The sequence below is a fragment of the Mytilus trossulus genome, chromosome 2, assembly GCF_036588685.1.
Source record: "Mytilus trossulus isolate FHL-02 chromosome 2, PNRI_Mtr1.1.1.hap1, whole genome shotgun sequence".
Taxonomy (NCBI): Eukaryota; Metazoa; Mollusca; class Bivalvia; order Mytilida; family Mytilidae; genus Mytilus; species Mytilus trossulus.
The window spans coordinates 95,876,311-95,891,013 of record NC_086374.1 but is presented as its reverse complement, the minus strand read 5'-3'; the positions used below and the strand labels follow the sequence as shown (position 1 = coordinate 95,891,013).

Genomic DNA, 14,703 nt, shown 5'->3' with positions numbered 1-14,703 from the left:
TTGTTTTGATGTGTTAAACACACTTTTTTCTAAATGCTTTTTTTTATGCAAAATCTTCATAAACATAGAGGAAACAGATTCATGCATACATTCATTTAAAAAATCAAGTTATGCAAACTACAATGTACCTGTTTCCAGTGCTTTGACACCATTATAAATTGACCTGTGTCTTGTTGGAGATCCAGTAACTAACTTTACTTTAGTAAATTTATATTTTGTTAGTAAATTCTGCATGAACTCCAGATAACTCACATCAACCACAACAACAATCATCTTTATCCAGCTTAATCTGAAAATTGGAAAAAAGACTGAAATTCAAACAGCACATAATTCGATGAATAGCACATTCACCTAGTAGAATTTTTAAATGCGTTGAATTCATAGCTTGCTTTTGTAAGGTAAAATTTGGAGATATTCAACATGTTCAATGCTAATCCTCAGGGCTCGCCAAAATTCCTTACTTTAATTAACCATTCAAATATTCATTGGTTTGTCTAAATTCATGCTGGAAAAAAATCTGAGTATAAGAAGTCTTTTACCATGTTTAAAATATTTGGAGTGTAAAATTGAGAATGGAAATCGGGAATGTGTGAAAGAGACAACAACCCAACCATAGAAAAAACAACGGCAGAAGGTCACCAACAGGTCTTCAATGTAGTGAGAAATTCCCGCACCCAGAGGCGTTTCCATTTTTACATATACAGTATCTATGAAATCTGTGTATTGTGTAGTGTAATAGAGGTCTAGTAACTTAGTGTTGTTTTGGTGTATTTATTTCAATTCTAACATAGCACAAACATATACCTATGAAAACCATGTATTGTGTAGAGTATAAGAGGCCTGTTTAGTAATTTACAGTGTTGTTTTTGTGTATTTATTTCCATTCTAACATAGCACAAACATATACAGTTGTACCTATGAAAACCATGTATTGTGTAGAGTATAAGAGGTCTGTTTAGTAATTTACAGTGTTGTTTTTGTGTATTTATTTTCATTCTAACATAGCACAAACATATACCTATGAAAACTATGTATAGTGTAGAGTATAAGAGGTCTGTTTAGGACTTTGCAATATTGTTTAGGGGTCTCCATTTCCATTCTTACTCCACATCCACCAGCAGGTAAAACTACACAAACATTTTCTAAATCCATTTTTGAAACTGAAAAATATATACATGTACATGTAACTCATAAAACTGTTTGAAACATATTTAACAAATGTGCTGCATTTTTTTGCACCTGTCCTAGGTCAGGGGACCTGCAGTTGGTTACACAAAAAACTTATGATTAAGATTGATTGAAAGTAGTGAACAATTCAGTATAATCAGGATACATCTTTGTCCTAAATTTTCTGTGAAACTAACTCTTGTTGTTCAGTGGTTATTGATGTGGAAATTCATAGGTGTTTTTTATAATAAAATAACGATTTTTTAAAAAGGGGGACAGCAAAAAAATGTATTGTCCCAAGTGCCTTTGGAAATATAGGGATGGTTTAATTCTTTACCTGTTTTCTGCTTTATCAACAATGTTTAAAACATTTGAAAAATTTCTTTGGTGTAGTGGTTATAGTGTATCAGACTACTAACACAAAGGTTCCTGGTTTCGATTCCTGTTCCGGGATGAAAATTTCAGGAACTTAATTACATTGTAGTAATTAAGTATGGATAGTAAAATTATGTATTTTCTCTTTAAATCACTATAAACTAGCTATAGGTGAGACATGTACAGAAGTGATAGATGTATATGTATTATGAATATAGAAAATTGAATATTCTAATCAACATGATCAACAACAAAAATATTTGTATCATATACCCATTGCCGCCTGTGAATTATTAAGGGCTCTCCATTGACATCATTTGTGAGTATGGGATTGAGGAAAGGTTGATAGTTCGTTGAAAGCGGAAAGGGGATGATAAATGGCTGGCTGGGCGTAAATATATTCAGAGGGAGCCATATCTCTTGTACATTAAAGCAGAGACATATATACACATATGTGTATATATGTCTCTGGTTAAAGACACCCTTGTAGATTTCGAAAAAGAGCAGTCTAATACTGCTACAAGGCAGCACAATGCACCTGCAAAGTGGAAAGGGATTAATATAAGTTTCAGAACTTGCTTCCCAATTCCACTATAAATAAATACATGAAATATGTTCATTATAACTTAACTAAAACATTCTTTTACAAGATTTTGATTATTTGGGAACTTTTTGTCCATGGTATACATTTGTAAATAGTTCAATTCAAAATATTTTATTGTTCAAATATCAAATGTACATTTAAACAAAGGAATTGGACAAATAGTAATTTTATATACCTTAATACAGTATATATCTCTATTTGCTCCCGTATCTACTTTGATTTCAAATATTTTAAATTTTACCTTTTTTACCACGTGTATTTGTTGTTGTTTATGCGGAAAATAGATGCGATATCTATAACAGGTAATTTGATTGGACACTGAAGTTTTCATTCATTTATTTTCCAATCGCAGAGTTCGTTACTTCTACGCGTCGGAAAACAGTCCAAAATGTCGGACGATGGATCATCACAAAAATCCTGCGTATTTTTTAAGAAAAGCAGGAAAAATCAGACAACTAGGAAAAGGAAAACATCTGAATCTGATGGTATAAAACACATTTATTAATACGTGCTCATTGTGTTAGGACTCGGCTAGTACATGTAATTGTTTCGTTAAATGTCGGATAAATAACTTATAATTGTTTTCTGTATTACATGCTTGATCAAAGGTCCCGTCAATATACTTTACGACGATAAACAGTGTACATACAGTTAGTCGTCGAAATGCAATACACGCAGGTATAGTAAACTTCAAACTAGTCCGGGGTTATGTCAGGTCACAGTCCGGACTCACCTGTTCAACATTGTGTATTACATGGGTGATCGCTGCTTAAATGTCGTTTATTGATTTTTCCGATGACTATCGAATAATTTAAGACATAGAAAAATGAATAAAGGAAAAGCCAAAAGAAAAACGGGAAAAAAAATCTTTCAATTTAACTAATAATTTGGTATATTTATATACAATCTGTATACTCCCAGTCCGGGGTTATTTAAGGTCACGGTCCGGACTCGCCTAGTATTATTTTGTTGATTCTCGGGTAAACGTCTTTTATTAATGTTTCAGACGATAATCCAGTAAGCAAGAAAATGAATGAATAAAAATGATAAAGTTCGTTTCATCAAATAATTTGTGAAGTTTTATATCTCTATCGATGTCTATAGTTTGCGAATACACCTAGTCCGGGGTTACTTCAGGTCACCATCCGGACTCGGCTAGTACATGTAATTGTTTCGTTAAATGTCGGATAAATAACTTATAATTGTTTTCTGTATTACATGCTTGATCAAAGGTCCCGTCAATATACTTTACGACGATAAACAGTGTACATACAGTTAGTCGTCGAAATGCAATACACGCAGGTATAGTAAACTTCAAACTAGTCCGGGGTTATGTCAGGTCACAGTCCGGACTCACCTGTTCAACATTGTGTATTACATGGGTGATCGCTGCTTAAATGTCGTTTATTGATTTTTCCGATGACTATCGAATAATTTAAGACATAGAAAAATGAATAAAGGAAAAGCCAAAAGAAAAACGGGAAAAAAAATCTTTCAATTTAACTAATAATTTGGTATATTTATATACAATCTGTATACTCCCAGTCCGGGGTTATTTAAGGTCACGGTCCGGACTCGCCTAGTATTATTTTGTTGATTCTCGGGTAAACGTCTTTTATTAATGTTTCAGACGATAATCCAGTAAGCAAGAAAATGAATGAATAAAAATGATAAAGTTCGTTTCATCAAATAATTTGTGAAGTTTTATATCTCTATCGATGTCTATAGTTTGCGAATACACCTAGTCCGGGGTTACTTCAGGTCACCATCCGGACTCGGCTAGTACATGTAATTGTTTCGTTAAATGTCGGATAAATAACTTATAATTGTTTTCTGTATTACATGCTTGATCAAAGGTCCCGTCAATATACTTTACGACGATAAACAGTGTACATACAGTTAGTCGTCGAAATGCAATACACGCAGGTATAGTAAACTTCAAACTAGTCCGGGGTTATGTCAGGTCACAGTCCGGACTCACCTGTTCAACATTGTGTATTACATGGGTGATCGCTGCTTAAATGTCGTTTATTGATTTTTCCGATGACTATCGAATAATTTAAGACATAGAAAAATGAATAAAGGAAAAGCCAAAAGAAAAACGGGAAAAAAAATCTTTCAATTTAACTAATAATTTGGTATATTTATATACAATCTGTATACTCCCAGTCCGGGGTTATTTAAGGTCACGGTCCGGACTCGCCTAGTATTATTTTGTTGATTCTCGGGTAAACGTCTTTTATTAATGTTTCAGACGATAATCCAGTAAGCAAGAAAATGAATGAATAAAAATGATAAAGTTCGTTTCATCAAATAATTTGTGAAGTTTTATATCTCTATCGATGTCTATAGTTTGCGAATACACCTAGTCCGGGGTTACTTCAGGTCACCATCCGGACTCGGCTAGTACATGTAATTGTTTCGTTAAATGTCGGATAAATAACTTATAATTGTTTTCTGTATTACATGCTTGATCAAAGGTCCCGTCAATATACTTTACGACGATAAACAGTGTACATACAGTTAGTCGTCGAAATGCAATACACGCAGGTATAGTAAACTTCAAACTAGTCCGGGGTTATGTCAGGTCACAGTCCGGACTCACCTGTTCAACATTGTGTATTACATGGGTGATCGCTGCTTAAATGTCGTTTATTGATTTTTCCGATGACTATCGAATAATTTAAGACATAGAAAAATGAATAAAGGAAAAGCCAAAAGAAAAACGGGAAAAAAAATCTTTCAATTTAACTAATAATTTGGTATATTTATATACAATCTGTATACTCCCAGTCCGGGGTTATTTAAGGTCACGGTCCGGACTCGCCTAGTATTATTTTGTTGATTCTCGGGTAAACGTCTTTTATTAATGTTTCAGACGATAATCCAGTAAGCAAGAAAATGAATGAATAAAAATGATAAAGTTCGTTTCATCAAATAATTTGTGAAGTTTTATATCTCTATCGATGTCTATAGTTTGCGAATACACCTAGTCCGGGGTTACTTCAGGTCACCATCCGGACTCGGCTAGTACATGTAATTGTTTCGTTAAATGTCGGATAAATAACTTATAATTGTTTTCTGTATTACATGCTTGATCAAAGGTCCCGTCAATATACTTTACGACGATAAACAGTGTACATACAGTTAGTCGTCGAAATGCAATACACGCAGGTATAGTAAACTTCAAACTAGTCCGGGGTTATGTCAGGTCACAGTCCGGACTCACCTGTTCAACATTGTGTATTACATGGGTGATCGCTGCTTAAATGTCGTTTATTGATTTTTCCGATGACTATCGAATAATTTAAGACATAGAAAAATGAATAAAGGAAAAGCCAAAAGAAAAACGGGAAAAAAAATCTTTCAATTTAACTAATAATTTGGTATATTTATATACAATCTGTATACTCCCAGTCCGGGGTTATTTAAGGTCACGGTCCGGACTCGCCTAGTATTATTTTGTTGATTCTCGGGTAAACGTCTTTTATTAATGTTTCAGACGATAATCCAGTAAGCAAGAAAATGAATGAATAAAAATGATAAAGTTCGTTTCATCAAATAATTTGTGAAGTTTTTTTCTCTATCGATGTCTATAGTTTGCGAATACACCTAGTCCGGGGTTACTTCAGGTCACCATCCGGACTCGGCTAGTACATGTAATTGTTTCGTTAAATGTCGGATAAATAACTTATAATTGTTTTCTGTATTACATGCTTGATCAAAGGTCCCGTCAATATACTTTACGACGATAAACAGTGTACATACAGTTAGTCGTCGAAATGCAATACACGCAGGTATAGTAAACTTCAAACTAGTCCGGGGTTATGTCAGGTCACAGTCCGGACTCACCTGTTCAACATTGTGTATTACATGGGTGATCGCTGCTTAAATGTCGTTTATTGATTTTTCCGATGACTATCGAATAATTTAAGAAATAGAAAAATGAATAAAGGAAAAGCCAAAAGAAAAACGGGAAAAAAAATCTTTCAATTTAACTAATAATTTGGTATATTTATATACAATCTGTATACTCCCAGTCCGGGGTTATTTAAGGTCACGGTCCGGACTCGCCTAGTATTATTTTGTTGATTCTCGGGTAAACGTCTTTTATTAATGTTTCAGACGATAATCCAGTAAGCAAGAAAATGAATGAATAAAAATGATAAAGTTCGTTTCATCAAATAATTTGTGAAGTTTTATATCTCTATCGATGTCTATAGTTTGCGAATACACCTAGTCCGGGGTTACTTCAGGTCACCATCCGGACTCGGCTAGTACATGTAATTGTTTCGTTAAATGTCGGATAAATAACTTATAATTGTTTTCTGTATTACATGCTTGATCAAAGGTCCCGTCAATATACTTTACGACGATAAACAGTGTACATATGTAACAAAAAATTTGTTCCGGCGTGACATTTGTTCCACGGGAACAAATTTCATAGTAAATATGTTCCACCAGAACTTATGTCACAGAAAATATGTTCCAGCACTATAAAATTTGTTCCAGAACTAATTTTTTAACCAAGTGTGAAATAAGTTCCTGAACAAAAATTACAGCACCATGACAATGTATAAGTTTTGTTCCAATATTAAAATAAAAAAAAAAGTGAAATAGGTTTGTGTGATATTAGTTTTGAAAGAAGGTATTTTATAGAAGTCAATGAAAATGTTCTGCTGGAACCTATTTCACAGGAAATACGTACTGTGCTTGCATGGGGTACATTTGCAACTGAAGGCATGACTTTAGGATGAAAATAAGAAATAAAAGCGATGATAATGTTTCATAATTTGTATCTATTTTTATCTTTTATGTGGTATTCCACCTCCTTGTTTCCTGTTGATCTGTCATGGGTGTTCTAATCATACATGTACTTAGCTATGGTCATTGCACATTTTTAAGAGAGTGTGTTTTTTGTTTCTCTATGTCTTTAAATATAATTGATCAGTCACTTTGTCCTTTTTGAAAACGTACAAATGTTCATCTTTAACTATTATAATATTTTTTTTCCTGAATGACTTTTATTATTATTTCTTATTCTACTCTTTCCTGGTTCATAAGTGTCATTTTTAGTATTATTAATTGAGTATGTTATTAACTTTTGCTTTACTCCACGTACATGATCCAAATTGGATGTTTAAACTTTTTCTATATTACCTTATGATGGCTTATCAATTAAGTACATGTTTTTTATAATGACTTTAAACTCACTGATGACAAGTGCTCAGTATAAAAGAAAACTTGTTTAACCAGGGGAACATATTTCATAGACAAGGAACTTATTTCACCAGGTGAGGAACAAATCTCACGAACATGGAACTTATTTCACTAGATAAGGAACAAATTTCACCAACCCAGAACTTATTTCACCAAGTAAAGTGTGGAACTTATTGCATAGAGATGGAACAAATTATATAGAAATTGTCTGTGAAAAAAGTTCTCCCAGAACATATTTCCTGTGACATTAGTTCCACTGGAACTTTTTTCACAGGAACAAATTTTGGCTCACACATACAGTTAGTCGTCGAAATGCAATACACGCAGGTATAGTAAACTTCAAACTAGTCCGGGGTTATGTCAGGTCACAGTCCGGACTCACCTGTTCAACATTGTGTATTACATGGGTGATCGCTGCTTAAATGTCGTTTATTGATTTTTCCGATGACTATCGAATAATTTAAGACATAGAAAAATGAATAAAGGAAAAGCCAAAAGAAAAACGGGAAAAAAAATCTTTCAATTTAACTAATAATTTGGTATATTTATATACAATCTGTATACTCCCAGTCCGGGGTTATTTAAGGTCACGGTCCGGACTCGCCTAGTATTATTTTGTTGATTCTCGGGTAAACGTCTTTTATTAATGTTTCAGACGATAATCCAGTAAGCAAGAAAATGAATGAATAAAAATGATAAAGTTCGTTTCATCAAATAATTTGTGAAGTTTTATATCTCTATCGATGTCTATAGTTTGCGAATACACCTAGTCCGGGGTTACTTCAGGTCACCATCCGGACTCGGCTAGTACATGTAATTGTTTCGTTAAATGTCGGATAAATAACTTATAATTGTTTTCTGTATTACATGCTTGATCAAAGGTCCCGTCAATATACTTTACGACGATAAACAGTGTACATACAGTTAGTCGTCGAAATGCAATACACGCAGGTATAGTAAACTTCAAACTAGTCCGGGGTTATGTCAGGTCACAGTCCGGACTCACCTGTTCAACATTGTGTATTACATGGGTGATCGCTGCTTAAATGTCGTTTATTGATTTTTCCGATGACTATCGAATAATTTAAGACATAGAAAAATGAATAAAGGAAAAGCCAAAAGAAAAACGGGAAAAAAAATCTTTCAATTTAACTAATAATTTGGTATATTTATATACAATCTGTATACTCCCAGTCCGGGGTTATTTAAGGTCACGGTCCGGACTCGCCTAGTATTATTTTGTTGATTCTCGGGTAAACGTCTTTTATTAATGTTTCAGACGATAATCCAGTAAGCAAGAAAATGAATGAATAAAAATGATAAAGTTCGTTTCATCAAATAATTTGTGAAGTTTTATATCTCTATCGATGTCTATAGTTTGCGAATACACCTAGTCCGGGGTTACTTCAGGTCACCATCCGGACTCGGCTAGTACATGTAATTGTTTCGTTAAATGTCGGATAAATAACTTATAATTGTTTTCTGTATTACATGCTTGATCAAAGGTCCCGTCAATATACTTTACGACGATAAACAGTGTACATACAGTTAGTCGTCGAAATGCAATACACGCAGGTATAGTAAACTTCAAACTAGTCCGGGGTTATGTCAGGTCACAGTCCGGACTCACCTGTTCAACATTGTGTATTACATGGGTGATCGCTGCTTAAATGTCGTTTATTGATTTTTCCGATGACTATCGAATAATTTAAGACATAGAAAAATGAATAAAGGAAAAGCCAAAAGAAAAACGGGAAAAAAAATCTTTCAATTTAACTAATAATTTGGTATATTTATATACAATCTGTATACTCCCAGTCCGGGGTTATTTAAGGTCACGGTCCGGACTCGCCTAGTATTATTTTGTTGATTCTCGGGTAAACGTCTTTTATTAATGTTTCAGACGATAATCCAGTAAGCAAGAAAATGAATGAATAAAAATGATAAAGTTCGTTTCATCAAATAATTTGTGAAGTTTTATATCTCTATCGATGTCTATAGTTTGCGAATACACCTAGTCCGGGGTTACTTCAGGTCACCATCCGGACTCGGCTAGTACATGTAATTGTTTCGTTAAATGTCGGATAAATAACTTATAATTGTTTTCTGTATTACATGCTTGATCAAAGGTCCCGTCAATATACTTTACGACGATAAACAGTGTACATACAGTTAGTCGTCGAAATGCAATACACGCAGGTATAGTAAACTTCAAACTAGTCCGGGGTTATGTCAGGTCACAGTCCGGACTCACCTGTTCAACATTGTGTATTACATGGGTGATCGCTGCTTAAATGTCGTTTATTGATTTTTCCGATGACTATCGAATAATTTAAGACATAGAAAAATGAATAAAGGAAAAGCCAAAAGAAAAACGGGAAAAAAAATCTTTCAATTTAACTAATAATTTGGTATATTTATATACAATCTGTATACTCCCAGTCCGGGGTTATTTAAGGTCACGGTCCGGACTCGCCTAGTATTATTTTGTTGATTCTCGGGTAAACGTCTTTTATTAATGTTTCAGACGATAATCCAGTAAGCAAGAAAATGAATGAATAAAAATGATAAAGTTCGTTTCATCAAATAATTTGTGAAGTTTTATATCTCTATCGATGTCTATAGTTTGCGAATACACCTAGTCCGGGGTTACTTCAGGTCACCATCCGGACTCGGCTAGTACATGTAATTGTTTCGTTAAATGTCGGATAAATAACTTATAATTGTTTTCTGTATTACATGCTTGATCAAAGGTCCCGTCAATATACTTTACGACGATAAACAGTGTACATACAGTTAGTCGTCGAAATGCAATACACGCAGGTATAGTAAACTTCAAACTAGTCCGGGGTTATGTCAGGTCACAGTCCGGACTCACCTGTTCAACATTGTGTATTACATGGGTGATCGCTGCTTAAATGTCGTTTATTGATTTTTCCGATGACTATCGAATAATTTAAGACATAGAAAAATGAATAAAGGAAAAGCCAAAAGAAAAACGGGAAAAAAAATCTTTCAATTTAACTAATAATTTGGTATATTTATATACAATCTGTATACTCCCAGTCCGGGGTTATTTAAGGTCACGGTCCGGACTCGCCTAGTATTATTTTGTTGATTCTCGGGTAAACGTCTTTTATTAATGTTTCAGACGATAATCCAGTAAGCAAGAAAATGAATGAATAAAAATGATAAAGTTCGTTTCATCAAATAATTTGTGAAGTTTTATATCTCTATCGATGTCTATAGTTTGCGAATACACCTAGTCCGGGGTTACTTCAGGTCACCATCCGGACTCGGCTAGTACATGTAATTGTTTCGTTAAATGTCGGATAAATAACTTATAATTGTTTTCTGTATTACATGCTTGATCAAAGGTCCCGTCAATATACTTTACGACGATAAACAGTGTACATACAGTTAGTCGTCGAAATGCAATACACGCAGGTATAGTAAACTTCAAACTAGTCCGGGGTTATGTCAGGTCACAGTCCGGACTCACCTGTTCAACATTGTGTATTACATGGGTGATCGCTGCTTAAATGTCGTTTATTGATTTTTCCGATGACTATCGAATAATTTAAGACATAGAAAAATGAATAAAGGAAAAGCCAAAAGAAAAACGGGAAAAAAAATCTTTCAATTTAACTAATAATTTGGTATATTTATATACAATCTGTATACTCCCAGTCCGGGGTTATTTAAGGTCACGGTCCGGACTCGCCTAGTATTATTTTGTTGATTCTCGGGTAAACGTCTTTTATTAATGTTTCAGACGATAATCCAGTAAGCAAGAAAATGAATGAATAAAAATGATAAAGTTCGTTTCATCAAATAATTTGTGAAGTTTTATATCTCTATCGATGTCTATAGTTTGCGAATACACCTAGTCCGGGGTTACTTCAGGTCACCATCCGGACTCGGCTAGTACATGTAATTGTTTCGTTAAATGTCGGATAAATAACTTATAATTGTTTTCTGTATTACATGCTTGATCAAAGGTCCCGTCAATATACTTTACGACGATAAACAGTGTACATACAGTTAGTCGTCGAAATGCAATACACGCAGGTATAGTAAACTTCAAACTAGTCCGGGGTTATGTCAGGTCACAGTCCGGACTCACCTGTTCAACATTGTGTATTACATGGGTGATCGCTGCTTAAATGTCGTTTATTGATTTTTCCGATGACTATCGAATAATTTAAGACATAGAAAAATGAATAAAGGAAAAGCCAAAAGAAAAACGGGAAAAAAAATCTTTCAATTTAACTAATAATTTGGTATATTTATATACAATCTGTATACTCCCAGTCCGGGGTTATTTAAGGTCACGGTCCGGACTCGCCTAGTATTATTTTGTTGATTCTCGGGTAAACGTCTTTTATTAATGTTTCAGACGATAATCCAGTAAGCAAGAAAATGAATGAATAAAAATGATAAAGTTCGTTTCATCAAATAATTTGTGAAGTTTTATATCTCTATCGATGTCTATAGTTTGCGAATACACCTAGTCCGGGGTTACTTCAGGTCACCATCCGGACTCGGCTAGTACATGTAATTGTTTCGTTAAATGTCGGATAAATAACTTATAATTGTTTTCTGTATTACATGCTTGATCAAAGGTCCCGTCAATATACTTTACGACGATAAACAGTGTACATACAGTTAGTCGTCGAAATGCAATACACGCAGGTATAGTAAACTTCAAACTAGTCCGGGGTTATGTCAGGTCACAGTCCGGACTCACCTGTTCAACATTGTGTATTACATGGGTGATCGCTGCTTAAATGTCGTTTATTGATTTTTCCGATGACTATCGAATAATTTAAGACATAGAAAAATGAATAAAGGAAAAGCCAAAAGAAAAACGGGAAAAAAAATCTTTCAATTTAACTAATAATTTGGTATATTTATATACAATCTGTATACTCCCAGTCCGGGGTTATTTAAGGTCACGGTCCGGACTCGCCTAGTATTATTTTGTTGATTCTCGGGTAAACGTCTTTTATTAATGTTTCAGACGATAATCCAGTAAGCAAGAAAATGAATGAATAAAAATGATAAAGTTCGTTTCATCAAATAATTTGTGAAGTTTTATATCTCTATCGATGTCTATAGTTTGCGAATACACCTAGTCCGGGGTTACTTCAGGTCACCATCCGGACTCGGCTAGTACATGTAATTGTTTCGTTAAATGTCGGATAAATAACTTATAATTGTTTTCTGTATTACATGCTTGATCAAAGGTCCCGTCAATATACTTTACGACGATAAACAGTGTACATACAGTTAGTCGTCGAAATGCAATACACGCAGGTATAGTAAACTTCAAACTAGTCCGGGGTTATGTCAGGTCACAGTCCGGACTCACCTGTTCAACATTGTGTATTACATGGGTGATCGCTGCTTAAATGTCGTTTATTGATTTTTCCGATGACTATCGAATAATTTAAGACATAGAAAAATGAATAAAGGAAAAGCCAAAAGAAAAACGGGAAAAAAAATCTTTCAATTTAACTAATAATTTGGTATATTTATATACAATCTGTATACTCCCAGTCCGGGGTTATTTAAGGTCACGGTCCGGACTCGCCTAGTATTATTTTGTTGATTCTCGGGTAAACGTCTTTTATTAATGTTTCAGACGATAATCCAGTAAGCAAGAAAATGAATGAATAAAAATGATAAAGTTCGTTTCATCAAATAATTTGTGAAGTTTTATATCTCTATCGATGTCTATAGTTTGCGAATACACCTAGTCCGGGGTTACTTCAGGTCACCATCCGGACTCGGCTAGTACATGTAATTGTTTCGTTAAATGTCGGATAAATAACTTATAATTGTTTTCTGTATTACATGCTTGATCAAAGGTCCCGTCAATATACTTTACGACGATAAACAGTGTACATACAGTTAGTCGTCGAAATGCAATACACGCAGGTATAGTAAACTTCAAACTAGTCCGGGGTTATGTCAGGTCACAGTCCGGACTCACCTGTTCAACATTGTGTATTACATGGGTGATCGCTGCTTAAATGTCGTTTATTGATTTTTCCGATGACTATCGAATAATTTAAGACATAGAAAAATGAATAAAGGAAAAGCCAAAAGAAAAACGGGAAAAAAAATCTTTCAATTTAACTAATAATTTGGTATATTTATATACAATCTGTATACTCCCAGTCCGGGGTTATTTAAGGTCACGGTCCGGACTCGCCTAGTATTATTTTGTTGATTCTCGGGTAAACGTCTTTTATTAATGTTTCAGACGATAATCCAGTAAGCAAGAAAATGAATGAATAAAAATGATAAAGTTCGTTTCATCAAATAATTTGTGAAGTTTTATATCTCTATCGATGTCTATAGTTTGCGAATACACCTAGTCCGGGGTTACTTCAGGTCACCATCCGGACTCGGCTAGTACATGTAATTGTTTCGTTAAATGTCGGATAAATAACTTATAATTGTTTTCTGTATTACATGCTTGATCAAAGGTCCCGTCAATATACTTTACGACGATAAACAGTGTACATACAGTTAGTCGTCGAAATGCAATACACGCAGGTATAGTAAACTTCAAACTAGTCCGGGGTTATGTCAGGTCACAGTCCGGACTCACCTGTTCAACATTGTGTATTACATGGGTGATCGCTGCTTAAATGTCGTTTATTGATTTTTCCGATGACTATCGAATAATTTAAGACATAGAAAAATGAATAAAGGAAAAGCCAAAAGAAAAACGGGAAAAAAAATCTTTCAATTTAACTAATAATTTGGTATATTTATATACAATCTGTATACTCCCAGTCCGGGGTTATTTAAGGTCACGGTCCGGACTCGCCTAGTATTATTTTGTTGATTCTCGGGTAAACGTCTTTTATTAATGTTTCAGACGATAATCCAGTAAGCAAGAAAATGAATGAATAAAAATGATAAAGTTCGTTTCATCAAATAATTTGTGAAGTTTTATATCTCTATCGATGTCTATAGTTTGCGAATACACCTAGTCCGGGGTTACTTCAGGTCACCATCCGGACTCGGCTAGTACATGTAATTGTTTCGTTAAATGTCGGATAAATAACTTATAATTGTTTTCTGTATTACATGCTTGATCAAAGGTCCCGTCAATATACTTTACGACGATAAACAGTGTACATACAGTTAGTCGTCGAAATGCAATACACGCAGGTATAGTAAACTTCAAACTAGTCCGGGGTTATGTCAGGTCACAGTCCGGACTCACCTGTTCAACATTGTGTATTACATGGGTGATCGCTGCTTAAATGTCGTTTATTGATTTTTCCGATGACTATCGAATAATTTAAGACATAGAA

At 34.2% G+C, this 14,703-nt stretch overlaps 2 protein-coding genes across 5 annotated transcripts in view; one reads left to right on the top strand and one right to left on the bottom strand.

The window, feature by feature from the left end:
- LOC134708435 (D-ribitol-5-phosphate cytidylyltransferase-like) overlaps positions 1–14,703 on the bottom strand; it is a 31,028-nt gene that overhangs the window by 8,943 nt on the left and 7,382 nt on the right. The window contains exons 1-3 of one of the 3 annotated variants that reach the window (XM_063568956.1): positions 2,388–2,452; positions 1,019–1,160; positions 129–289 (exon numbers count right to left, since the gene is read on the bottom strand). In XM_063568956.1, coding sequence (XP_063425026.1) covers positions 129–289; positions 1,019–1,152 — 295 coding nt within the window. In that variant the 5' untranslated portion in view covers positions 1,153–1,160; positions 2,388–2,452. The other 2 variants (XM_063568958.1, XM_063568957.1) reach the window with 2 other exon arrangements.
- LOC134708437 (E3 ubiquitin-protein ligase RNF113A-like) overlaps positions 2,498–14,703 on the top strand; it is a 31,162-nt gene continuing 18,956 nt past the window's right edge. The window contains exon 1 of one of the 2 annotated variants that reach the window (XM_063568959.1): positions 2,498–2,631. In XM_063568959.1, coding sequence (XP_063425029.1) covers positions 2,535–2,631 — 97 coding nt within the window. In that variant the 5' untranslated portion in view covers positions 2,498–2,534. The remainder of the gene's footprint in view (positions 2,632–14,703) is intronic. The other variant, XM_063568960.1, reaches the window with a different exon arrangement.